Source organism: Rhipicephalus sanguineus, chromosome 7, assembly GCF_013339695.2.
Source record: "Rhipicephalus sanguineus isolate Rsan-2018 chromosome 7, BIME_Rsan_1.4, whole genome shotgun sequence".
NCBI classification, from domain to species: Eukaryota; Metazoa; Arthropoda; class Arachnida; order Ixodida; family Ixodidae; genus Rhipicephalus; species Rhipicephalus sanguineus.
The window spans coordinates 62,314,618-62,328,152 of record NC_051182.1 but is presented as its reverse complement, the minus strand read 5'-3'; the positions used below and the strand labels follow the sequence as shown (position 1 = coordinate 62,328,152).

The following is a 13,535-nucleotide window of genomic DNA, read 5'->3' as shown; positions in this document are numbered from 1 at the left end:
CGCAGAGGGCCCGGGTTCAAATCCATTCCTCACATTTTGTATCTTCCCGCCATGGTGGTCTAGTGGTTATGGTGCTCGACTGCGGACCCGGAGGTCGCGGCATCCAATCCCGGCCGCGGCGGCCGCATTTGCGATGGAGGCGAAAATGCTTGAGGCCCGTGTGCTTAGATTTAGGTGCACGTTAAGGAACCCCGGGTGGTTGAAATTCCCAGAGTATTTCACTACAGCATCTTTCATATTTATTTTGTGGTTTTGGGACGTTAAGCCTCAACAATTATTATTATTAATTATCTTATATCTCTTCGACAGCGGCCAAGATTGCGCTGCGCCTCATGAAGGGCGATGCCATGCGGGCCGTGGGAGCGAAACCTTGGAACATCCCTCTTAAATTGTGCCTCTCGGAAGGAGAAGTGTGGAGCGATCCCTACCTGACCTGCCTTGTACGGCACTTGGCTCACACCACGTGGCACGCCTGCTGCACGTGTCCCATGGGCTCGGATGAAAGAGCCGTAGTGGACTATAAGCTAAGGTGCGCGATCTTTCGATCGAATCTGCATGGGGCGATCGTTAGCCGAGTAAATAATTTATATATCTGCCATCATCGCTCAAACTGGAGGTCTAGTGGGGGCGATTGCCTCGGCATCCAACTATTTGCAGTATACAATTGTTCTTTAGTGACGAAGGGAGAAAATGTTTAGAAGGGTTTAAACAAGAAGCGGTTGGCGGAGGCGTGGGGAAGTTTAGGCGCCTATTTTAAACCAACATTTTAATTTGAAATTCCTTCGTGAAGACACTCGCCCTCATCGGTACCGAGGACACCTCAATTTTGGATTTCTGTTCGTCACATGCAGAATTGCAGGCTTGCAGGCTGTGTTATACTCTACTAGGAATCACTAGGCACATCCTGCGCCCATGAATGAACAGCAAACTTCTGCCTAGAAAGGACAAGGGTGTCATCGGTGCCCGTAGTTGTTCCGCTGGAAGAGGCAGAGAGAAAAACGATTGAAAGACAGTGAAACGCTATCTAACGACTGACAAGTGAACGCGAAAGCCTCCGACCACCAGCTGGCGTAAATAGAGCCAATGATGACGATTGCACAAGTCCGATATCTGCTGTGAGGTAAAACAAATGCAAAGCCTCTTTTTTGACTGTTCCAGTAAAAAAATGAAGTAGTTGCACTCGGTGTAGCCCTTTCGTAAAGTTCCAAACATCATGAGTAAATTGGTTCACGGAGTCTGCACACAGTTTGTGTTATTCAGCCACTCTACTAGCTTGGCGCAGTGCCTGTTGGTCCCTATGTACCCTTCTGTCACGATGTCATAATTACATGCCCTTAGCACTATAGTCCGTTCTTTTCATTATTTTAAGCATACTTGTTAGTTGTGTTGATAACACTGAGACGCTTGTCTTGCATTCTGCAGAAACATGACAGTTATAAAAATACAAAAATGATTAACATGGAAAACTAATGCAGGTGATACGCTGCGCATCGCAGTAGAGTCACTAACGGAAGCTTTGCACGAAAAAAAACACAGCTAAACTTTTTTCGTATGTTTAGTAAAAACGAATTATTGCGTATCACTTTATTTAAAACATGGACGCACAGATCTATAGATAACATAACTGAAAAGTATAGGTAAAAGAGCATTTGTGGCGAACATCGTGTTTTTAAGCATGACTCGATAATTCCTTCTCATAATTGACAGCCCTTCAGTAGTCGCTACCACGAATGTAGGCTGTCAACACGAGCGCCAATATAACCAGCATGACACTCATAGTGCAGCATAGTTATCAAAAGATTATTAAAGCTGATGGAGAGCGCCCACTCGCAGATAATGTATGTCGGTTCTGGGTTACACTGGATTCACAAGCGCGCGATAGCCTAATAATAGTTGAACCTCTCTGTAACGAAGTAACTGTAGGACTATAATATAGTTTGTTGTATGCGATATTTATTGTAAAAATAAAGTTAAAAATAGGCGATAACAAATCGGCCATCTGACGGGCGCAATATTTAGGTATAAAAAACGCATTATTCTGGGAGTCGAAACCACTACCCGTATGAAAATGGTGATGTCCGGGAAATGTCCTTTCTGTTTCCCATTGACGTCCTACATGACCTTTATGGTTCCTCTTCCTTTTTGTGACCTGCAGGACGCTACTTTATGTTTACGAAACCCTTCCTCGGCCTATCGAAGGATTCCTTCTTGTCTCCTGTAGGATGTGTCCTTTATGTTTACGGCAGGATGTTACCTGGCAGCGAACTATGTGTTACCTGCAGGAGCACCCGAGCTCATAAGTGGGTAACATGTGGTAGTACAAAAACATTTTTTGTCAGTGCCGTAGCCAGAGGGGGGTTTGGGGGTGCCGAAGCCCACCCCCAAAATTTTTGCATTATAACACACACACACACATAAATATATATATCTTATTTTTTTCTGGGGGGGGGGGGAGGAGCTAGCCCCCCCCCCGAAATTTTGATGGTTTTGATGATTTCGGGGGTATATATAATAAACACCCCCTCCATCAAAATTTCGGGGGGGGGGGGCGGCCTAGGCCCTCCACCCGAAAAAAGTCCTGGCTGTGGAAAAAACTAATATATATATATATATATATATATATATATATATCAGGCCCGTAGCCAGGAATTTTTTTCGCGGCGGGGGGGGGCCACTTGATGAAAACCTTGACGTTTTCAGAAAAAACACGTACTTCACCAAAATTTCGGGGAGGGGGGGAGCCTGGGCCCCACGGGCCCACCCCCCTGGCTATGGACCTGATTATATATATATATATATATATATATATATGTATATATATATATATATATATATATATATATATATATATATATATATATATATATATATATAAATTTTTTTTGTCGTCGCACTAGATAAAAGTTGTATTTGATACTTTTTTAGTTTGACATAAGTGCTATCATTGCATAACAATCTCGCGTGTAGACATCTGCACTAATTGTATAACATTAATTCACGACACACGAACGTTTTGTGGCGATTATGTACATCGTTGTTCATGTGTTCAAACTTTTTTCAAATTTCGCGCGCTTAGATTTCGACTTTTTTTTTTTCCGAGGTCAAGACATTGTACGCCTCAACTATTTATGTACATTATATTTGCCTAATTTTTTTTAATATTTGAAAGCGCAAATTCAGGTTTTTAGTTAGAAAGCGCGATGCGCAAATGCGGTATACGTCTGCGGGGCTGATACCACGTGGTATCACTTTTTCTTGTTTTGCGGTTGCTGCACTGGCTGCACGTCGCCTCGCCGCGTCGCGAAGGGCCGAGCAGGCCGAGTTTGAGTGAATTTTTCCCTTGTTTGAAGTGTGCTTGCGCCTTGTGCTCGTCCTGTGTGTTCTGCCGGTGCTGCTTATTACGAGGATGCGCTATACTCAAGCGAAGACCGGCTGCTTCAAATCGTGGAGCACTCACCAGGTATGTACCACGTTGCTGCTGTCAGCGCTTGGTTAACACCGAGAGCGCGATAATAACGCCGTTAACCAAGTTTTTCTTAACCAGTAGACGATAAATGAGCTTTTATTAACGTAGCGAGCTTGTTTGTGTCTATCATTTCACCAGGATCAAGGCACGTTTGTGATTTTAAGCGCGGGCGAGCTTTTTCTTTTGTTTGACGCGTAAAGGAGAGTGCGCATGCGCGGCTGTGATTCGGCGGGGGATTTGAACAGAGTTGTGGCGGTGCCCTCCTCTGACGGCAGTGTTGTTGGAGGGTGGCCCCGCTCGCGGTAAACTACTATTTTGGCTTAATAGATGGGCGAAGACGGCGTTTGTTAGCTGTAAGCGTCGATCGTGCCTAAGGCGCGTATGCTTGGACCTGTTAGTAATTCATGCTCACTTTTTTAGCGCACTGAACTCTCCTACGGCAGTTCCATATGCTGCGCGTACTCTTTTCAATAGCTACAGGATCGTTATAATAGCAATGTTTTGACTACTATCAGATGTGTTTTCCTTCTTGCGGGTGGTCAAACGTGTGCATGTGTATGCATCCGCGCTGGCACGTATCTTTAAACTGCCGTGATACTCGGGGTTGATGCGTGTCCGTGATCTTGAAATAGCATGTTGCTTCGTCTTAGGTACGGCTCGCGAAGCTTGAACTTACGCTTAGGTGCTCATACAGCCTGTTTCGTCAAATTCGGCCGATGTTTTCACCCGCAACATAGGTTGCCTGATGCGGCCGGCACCCGTGCGTTTTAAGCCGTACGTTAAACTTGAACTGTACTGCAGCGAATCCTTCATGTCTATTTGGGGAAGAATTGTCGCACCTAAACAGTGCAAGCGCTAATTCGAGCATCAGTCCACGCGTTCGAGCACAACTTTTTTATTTTGCTTGTTTCTGTCTTGTTTGGCTTTTGTTGTTTTGTTCTGGTTATTAAGAATTGTATGCGCCTCGCCCCACCTTGGCGTTAAAACTTCGCTAAACACTTACTTGTACGGGTACGGACATTATAAACAGGTTGTACCACCACCTCCAGTGACATTTTCTGGTAGATGAAAAACTTAACGGTCTATCGGATAAAGTAAATTCTCTAGGCATGCGCTACAGATGTTAAAAGGATCTGTGGTATGTGCAACATATGAACATCTTATTTATTGCTCATAACTCGCAATAATGTTATACATACTTCACGGTATGCATGCATAAGTCATGCATGTGTTGCTGTTCAAATGTAAAATTAGACAATGTATTTATCTGAGAACACACAAATCTAGACTGTGTTTTTTCACGCTGTTGGCATTGAAACAATTATACAACTTCAGAAATAAGGTTCATCGAATGTTTATTGTGTATTTGCTAAATTGTGGTCAATAGCTTCCAGGATTCTGGTTGCCAGAGATTGTTGCAGAAGCCTGCATGCTTTATTGGGATGGCATGTGGTTCAAGATTGGTGCCTTGTAAGTCTTAGCATTTCTACCTTTTTCTCCACATGGCCATTAGACAGCCTGTGATGCATTAGTGAGGAGTATTGCTTTTTCAGCCAACCAGAATCATTGAAACTAATGACCGCAATTTAGCAGCACACAATAGTAGAGTGAAACCAATTTCTGACATTATATAATCATCCCAATGTGAGCAGCCTGAAGAAAGCTACATTAGCTATGTTTGCAAGCAGACATAATTTAATTTTACATGTTACCTGCAATGGATACATGATGAATGTGCATAATGTCATGTATGTGCAGTGCTATTGTGCTTTTGTGCAATAAGTAAAATATTCATATGGTGCATATTGCATTGCATTCCCTTTAAGGAACACATCGTATAAGTATCATAATATAGCTACAGGAATACAAATGTGCCTGTGTGAATGCATACTCACACATAGGTTTGGCTAGCTGCAAGAACAGGATTTACCGATAGCAGCCAATGATATTACTCACGCACAGAACTTTCAATTACACGTGGTTGACACATACAGCAAACAGGGGTCATCTTTTCTTAAGAGCTGTAACGTTGCGTTAGTACGTGAGCAATCTAAAATGGTAAGGTTAGATCCTCGACATCAAAAGCATAAAAAGTTCTTCCACAACACGCATTTTATTGCATTTATTTTGGAGCATTCCTTTTATGTATATCTCACTGAGTGGAGTCAGGTGCCACTGAATATGGTGGCCGTGCACTGCATCTATACCCACACAGAACTAAGAACACAATTCCAGCATGATGGGAACATACTGTACGTTAAGCTCTTGTGAAACATTTCGTGACTACTCCTTCTGTATATTAGGCTTCAGGGTACGAATGTACTGTAGAGAAAGCACACCCTAGCGCACCCTGCATTATGCAGGAGCAATATTCAAGCATATTTTTTACACATCTGCGATGTGGAAATTCCATATACTTTCATAAGGTTGCGACTGTGTTCACCAAGAATGCATCAAACAAGTTTTTCTTGTAACTTCTTTAGTTTCTGTACGTCCTGCTTGTTTTAAACTTATCTAAAACAATGTTCCAGATCAATTAAAAAAGAACGTGTGAGGAATTCAGCTTTGCTAACAGACACTAGTGTCACTAAATTGTTATTTTGTTGTTTCCATTGCAGCCTATACGTGCTCCTTGTACAAAGTGAGTGTGAAAGAAATCCGGACAAGCCTGTCATCAATGGTGTCTCATGGACAAGTTCGTTGCTGATGTACAGCAGCTGCGCATGGCTTCTGTTTCCTGTACAACTGCACAGAGAACAGCGGAGTGGGCACTTCAACCACCTGTTTGCTGTATTCAAGTAGCTCACATGTAGAGGGTGTTCAAAATTAAGCTTTTTGTTTTTCTTATAAAAAAGCCCGCACTGTAAGTCACGTCAAAGCCACCTTTGCAGATAAGTTATTATCCAGGGGGACACAAAGTGGGACAATAATTATCGCTGTCAGCCGTGCAATTAACTGAGATTTAATAATGAACTTTTTTAGTGACTGCAGCAAGCGGGCATGTATGTATTAAGAAGTTTGAGCCAGCTGCATTTCTACACGATTCCACTTCAAAGAATTCTTCTAGCATGCCTGGGCTCAGATATCCTGCTGCAAAGTTTAATTCTGGCTTGCATCATTGCACATGCAGGACCTTGAGCACTGGCACATAGCTCCTCCCTGATGTGCCAGGTTTAATGTTACAGCGGGTCGAAGGCATAGGGAAACATGATAACGGTTACCCTTTTCCTGCAGGCTGGTGATAGCAAGCAGTGACTGCTCGTCACACCAGGGAGTAATATTTTGCTGATCCTCACCGCCTTGCATCATGCAAACCACAATTAAATTTTGCAGCGGGAGATCTCGCAGCACAGACATGCTAGAAGAATTCTTCCAAGCGGAACTGTGTAGAAACACGACTGCCTCCAACTTTTCAATACAAAGATGCCCGCTTGCTGTAGTCACTAAAAATTTCATTATTTAATCTTAGTTAATTGGGCGGCTGACAGCAGTAATGTCTTACTTTGTGTCCCCATGGACACACAACTTACCTGCAAAGTTGGTTTTCATGTTTTTCCCAGGGTTGAATTTTAATGCAACCATAAAGCACAATCCTGAATGTGTCAATGCTGCTTCCTTAGCTTTGTATTTTGTCTTTTCAAAATTTATTGAGTGAGCGGCTCTCTCGACTCGTGTGTCATGTTTTAATTCATATCTTATGTGCAGTTATCATTTTTAAAATTGAACTTTCAATTTTGTGATAAGGCAGTAGTGCATCAATTCACTATTTTATTTTCACCTTAATATTCACCGTACATTTTGTAATATTTTTTTTTCATCAGAGTCAATTTTTTTATTTTATTTATACAAGTAACTGCAGCGCCATGAGGGCATTATTGCAGGGGGAACTGCAATAATGCTTTTCTAATCATACATATTCCATTGTCTTTTCGGAAATTCATTTCCTAAGTGCAATCATGTGATGTCCTGCTATAATGCCTAATCATATTTAACTTTGTTAATGATAACTAACAGAAGGCATTCTGAAATATTGAAATGTAAGTCTCGGCATTGGGAGATGAATGGTGGCGACATTTTTTAAACTACACTGTTTTGTCTGCTTGCTTTAGTTGTGTGAAGTATAGTAATAATAAGTGTTTGGATTTATCCACAATATGATTATGAGGGACGTCGTAGTGGAGGGCTCCTGAAATTTCGACCACCTGGGTTCTATAAGGTGCACCTAAATCTAAGTAGATGGGCCTCAAGCATTTCTTCCTCGATCGAAAATGTGGCCACCACGGCCGGGATTTGATCGCGTGACCTTCGGTTCAGCAGTCAAGGGTGACTTACAGTGTACTACTTTTGTGTGGGCTATAGTTTGCTTTAAATTATGCATGCTAAGTATGGCATTTTGGTGCCAACCACGCATCTCTGGTAGTGCACTGATGTTGTGCTTGGCACATTCCTAATTTATTGCAGTATTTAATTTTAGCATGCATTTATTGTGAGCAGCTCTGGGTAGCGCACTGACGTTTGTCACATTCCTCATTTATTGCAGTATTTTTTATTTGTGTATTTATTCTGAGTTTGTTGTGAAGTTATGATTGTTCCACTTCTTCCACTCTAGAAGGTTGCATACATTTGTAATTAACCCATGAAGCCCAAGAAGTCACTCTGATACACTTAGGTGTGCAAAGCTTATCTAAGAAGCCCATAGTGTTTATAATGCCTTAGGAAGTGCCTCTTGGTCATAAATTGCTGTCATGATGAGTTTCTTAAAACATTTGTTTTTGCGTTTTTCAGAAATGAATGTACTCTTCATTACCAAAAACGATGCAGAACAAGTTAAACCTTTTAAAATGTTAATGATGTGTTGAGGCGTTATGGGGTTAAGGCTGATCTGTTAATCTTATTTTTCTTCAACCGCCGACATATGTACGTTGCCAGTTTGAATATTGTCTATGAAATGCTCTAAACTGTACAGTGTAAATGATAATAAATGAGTAATATTGCAGAGTTTTGTATGCGTGTACATCCAAATTATAGCAGCCGTAATATGCTGCATCATACAGGCAATGCAATGGCCTAATTTCTGGTCTGCGTAAAAGGTGGCTACTTATAGGACACATACAGGATGGACACTTTGAGGAGACAGAAAGTCAGCAGCCAAATCGCGACATCTGGGAGACATAAAGGACGGTTGCATATGGGATACATACAGGACGGTCACAAATGGGACACATACAGGACGGACACTTGGAGGACACAGAAAGTAAGCGGCCAAATCGCGACATCTGGGAGACATACAGGTTGTGTCCTCATGCTGCCTTGGGGAACCATACAGTACACTTCCAGGACATCACCATTTTCATAAGGGTACAAACGAGGTGATTCTTGCCTTTCTCCTTGTGGCGTATCAAACTACATAGACCGGTAAAATTAGAAAAGGTCAAACTACGGCAGAACAAAGGTCGCTTCACAGAGTAACTCTATCACATTTATTTCAAGTAGGATTCGATCATCGTCTAGTCACAGCACTGCGCAGAGTGAACCTTTCCGCAGTGTCTATAGACTAGAGGGCCTTTGATACTTCAGTAGTTTTGGTCGTGGGGAGTCTGTCCATGTAGTTTTTGAGCCCCCTCACCAGGTCAGCGGCGTCCGCACTGCTTATTGTTCCGCCATTCTTTGTCGCAGGAGCTTTCAAGCATTCCTCGTGCTGTTGATACGGTGGGGCAATCAGTCAAATGCGCTTTTTTGGCACTGAAGGACTGAAATGTACTCAAACTTAGTCACAGTTTCGCCGCAAGGGCGAAGCAATGAATGCGATAGCAAGAGAAGCGGCCTGTGATGAACGCGCTGCTACGGTGCAGAAATATCTACCCCCCGGCAGCAACTACCGCGCGAGCAGACAGCGGAAGAGCAAGGTTCACCCTACGCAAATATTAGAAGAAGAGAGCGAGCTGGCCGACGACTTTTAAATGCGCCCGGTGCGCGCTTCGCGCCATCTCGCTGGTAATGAAGAAACGCTTATAAGCGCCTGCCGTCTCTGAGTCCTGCCAGCGGTAAAGGGTCTGTATATAACACTCGCCGTTAGCCACCTGGAGGATCTGCGCTTTCTGGCGTAGTGGTCAGCGCCCCACGCTGCGGAGAGAGAGGTCGCTGGTTCGATTCCGCGCTTCGGAAGCATTTTTCTCAATTATTTTTCTTTGGGACTTTTATATATAGATACATACTTATACATATCCGATGCATGACAGCGGCGTGCTTGGTAATTGTTCTTCAATGTTCATTTTGCTGACATAAATGATTAGCGTAAAAAACAACGGACAAGGTAGACACGACGGAGGGCTCCGTCCTGTCTGTCGTCTCTACCTTGTCCGTTCTTTCTTGCGCTAATCAATTATGTCTGCAGTTAATACGTACCAACTAGCCCGACTCACGTCTCTAGTTCATTTTGCTTTTAAAGACGATAGTCTTTCTTGGGGAACTTAAACGCAGAAATTTTGGTCTGTCTTTCTGTCTGTCTTTCTGTTTGTCGGCACGTCCCTCGATTCAGCCACTCGGCCAAAGTTGAACCACTTGCCCAAGGGCCAGCCGTCTTGAACTGGTAGGGCTGTTCATACTTGTGAACGTTGTCGATCAAAAAGTAAATATCATGCATATTTGAGGTGCAACATCACTAGGTAAGTATTAGGTGGCGTGTTCCTTTAATAGAAAATGCATACATACGTAATTTTAAGGACCCTAGTTTCTTAAGCTGCGCTGAAAATGCATAAGAATGGAAGCTTGAGCGAGTTGGTATGCGTTCATCTTTGTTGAAACAGCGCTCACTAGACGACGACGAAGTAAAAGAAGGCACAGGACAGGCAGCGCCTGTCCTGTGCCTTCTTTTACTTCGTCGTCGTCTAGTGAGCGCTGTTTCAACAAAGCTGAAAATGCGACTGCGCTGAAATTTGCCTTCCTCCGTGCCCTTCGCACGAGCTCATTGTTGTGTTTCGGTTTCGGTTCTGTATTGCACTGTACGAATGCCATGGGCTGGTGTTGAAAAACTTTAGTTTTGAGAAGGCCAAGAAGGTGAAAAAAAATATTGAAAAAATGAGAAAGCAGCGTTGTGGGCGGCCTTCAGGCTGCCGGTTGTGGTCGCCGCTCTGGCGTTCCTGTTTTACCCAGGAGACGTGTAAATAAAAGAGTGTGTGGAGAATACTCGTTGAGTGCGGACGTTTCTCTGCTTCAGCGCTTCGCGCCAAACCGCGTTTTCGGGCTGGCCGGCGTCCCCGCCGGTCGCGTTGGTCACCGCCGGTTTTCGCCTGCTGCTGCGCCGGGACTACCAGCACGCAACACAGCACTCATGTTTCCCGACGTATTGCCAGATGGCGTCCATATCTCACACAGCGCCTCTTCTATCGTCTTTACACGACATTTGCAGCGAAGCACGCAGATACGCGGCCAATTTTTTATGCTAGCTCTCGATCTTTGAGCCTCGAGCGTAACAAATACTTCTTCGCTAAAACGGATATCGCGGCGGCTCTCGTGTTTTATGTGCAGAATAAATGCCACGGAAATAAATTGTAACCAACCAAAGTTCGTGTTTAGTTCGCTATTAATCGATAATTTGATATGTCAGTGTTCGTTATAAAGACGCTCAGCTGTACAACACAACATTCTTTCAACCACCTGTCAAATGTTACTTCTCAATACAGATAGCAATATATAACACATTTACAAATACCAAACCGCGTACATATATTGGCGCTCCGTCGAGCAGTACGGTGCCTGGCATAGGAATACTGTAGCACATCGCAAAAAGCAAGAGTGTGTTCATAGCAGGAAGTAAATATAAGCGCTGGAGCGTCATTTAGGGGGTGATCCAAATTATTTCGTGTAGTTGCCGGTTGAATACAGCACCATGCGTCGCAGCACCGTGAGCATCTTGTGAATGCGGTTGAATGCACAGGTTGTAAAACGAATACACCTTCACACGATGGGAAATCGCGCTGGGTCTCAGAGCGCAGAATAATAAAGGCGGCAGAAACGGCCGAGGTAGACCGTCAGTGGGTAAGCGGGCTTTCTTATTCTAGCATGACAAAAAGTCCCGTTGCGTCATCATCGCAGAGGGAAGTAAGATCTGCTATTTTTGCCTGTGTTTTATTATTACCGATGCACTTGTCTTTTTTGCTGGCTGGCTATTACCGTTTTCGCTCATGTGTGGTATTGTAAAATGTAATGGCACAGGCGCATGGTTTTGTTCATATATACATATGTCCAAACAATATTGCAGATTCAGTTGGAAGCGAACGCTTGTGCATGTTACTTTCAATGCGCCTCGTCGAAAAGCTTTTTTTTATTTCTCGCTAAGCTGAAATTCCTAAAAGAAAGAACATTTTTCGAGGAATATGAACGGCATACTTAAACGAACAATTACTCCTTCACAATAGCCACAACAACACTCATGCTGCGAGAAGACACTTGGTAAGCGAAAAAACGTGCGAATAGAAATGCGAGGGCCGACGCCGCCTTGAAATTCCCGTTCCTCTCGCAGTGACGTCAGATTTTGACGGTGTCTACTACAGACTATGTAGTTCCTAATCGGCAAAAATTAAGTACATTGTCATCTGAGGGAATCAGATACTTAACTTACAAAGTTTTAGAAAATTTCGTTGAGTTAACGGGGCCAAAATACGAAAAATCACTTTGAAACCCGTGACGTCATCATAGGAGATTTAGGCGGGAAATTTAAAAGTGGAAATTTTGACAGTGGTTTTCTCAAGTATGAATAAACGTATCGTGGTGAAATTAAGGACACTACAGTATTCAGGGTATAATTATCAGCCTAGACTATTATTTTGGTTCACTTTAGTGCCCCATTGAGTTTAAATGTTAAATGTGCGGTGGAACATAACTGAATACTATATATATATATATATATATATATATATATATATATATATATATATATAGTTTCTACGGCTTGACGAAGCCCAACTTCCCCATTACCGACGTATCTGCTTCGAGTACAAGATCTTCTCTTTAATGCCGGTTCAAGATCAGGGCCTACATTCCTGGATGCATGAGCTGTGCCCGCTATAAATCTCATCTGCCTAAACTGCATACGTCTAGTTAAATGTCCGTTTACTTCTCGTTGTATTGCCTTCCCACTGAAATAATGCTTCATTTGTTTTCAGGGTTCGGAGTTTGAAGAACCTGCGCGTCGTGGACGCATCTGTCATGCCAACGATAGTAACTGGAAATCTGAACGCGCCTACCATGATGATTGCCGACAAAGCATCAGCCATCATTCTTCAAGATAATCCGTAGTTCACATTACTGGCCTATCAAACACAAGCTTGGTTCTTTCTCTCATCGTTGGGGCTACGTTGACAAAGTGAAGTAAAAATACTGAGCTGCTAGAACGTTGGCTTTTGTAGTATATGAGAGTCAGTGCTCATTTAAGTTACGTCTTAATATTTTAAGCAGTAACCGTTAATAATTACGATTTCCTAGCGTGAAGGTAACGTTGTTTCAGCACTGCTGATAGAGAGGCATGTAAGCTGGCCAAGAAGCATATTTTATTTTAACGCGTACGTCACTGCCACAATCACGTTATCACCAGCTCGAACCGTTTCGCCTCTCTTCGAAAAACCCACCTCATGCCGTCATTTCCATTTTCTGTCCGAATGTTCTGCCGCGGATACCCAATGATGTGCACGAAATAAATTACGCATACCTCAGATGTTGCTCTATGTTCAAGATACTGTTTTGCGTTTTCCCGTTTTTCGCCCAAACAAGGGTGATTTATGTCTATCCCGAATTACGCAAAGTTTTCAAGCAGTTTCATTCACGTCGCGGAGATTGGTTAAACAGCGGAGCTGGTGGCATAATATTTCCATTTAATTGCTTGAATTTATTCATAACCTATAACTGAGCGGAGGTGAGTACACTCTAAGCACGGTAACGTTTACTAAAGGTGCACATTTTCACAAATTTGTGTACTTATAAAATAGAAGTTATCTAGTAACCTTTAGTACCCGTTCACAGTATCGAGCATTCTCACGTAAAAATAGAGGTTACGTTGTACAGTACACGGTAT

At 43.0% G+C, this 13,535-nt stretch overlaps 1 protein-coding gene across 1 annotated transcript; it reads left to right on the top strand.

The window, feature by feature from the left end:
- The first annotated feature begins 341 nt into the window (after positions 1-341).
- On the top strand, positions 342-12,844 carry LOC119398721 (oxygen-dependent choline dehydrogenase-like). The gene is made up of 2 exons (XM_049417732.1): positions 342-529; positions 12,631-12,844. The coding sequence occupies exons 1-2, from the start codon at positions 348-350 to the stop codon at positions 12,761-12,763; spliced, it is 315 nt and encodes a 104-aa protein (XP_049273689.1). The 5' UTR covers positions 342-347; the 3' UTR covers positions 12,764-12,844.
- Positions 12,845-13,535: the final 691 nt, after the last annotated feature.

What these genes read in the sequence shown, in the direction of transcription:
- LOC119398721 (XM_049417732.1), top strand. Translation starts at nt 348, where the DNA reads ATGCGGGCCGTGGGAGCGAAACCTTGGAACATCCCTCTTAAATTGTGC. An exon ending in GTAGTGGACTATAAGCTAAG is followed by an intron (nt 530 to 12,630) that starts GTGCGCGATCTT and finishes ATTTGTTTTCAG; the next exon opens with GGTTCGGAGTTTGAAGAACC.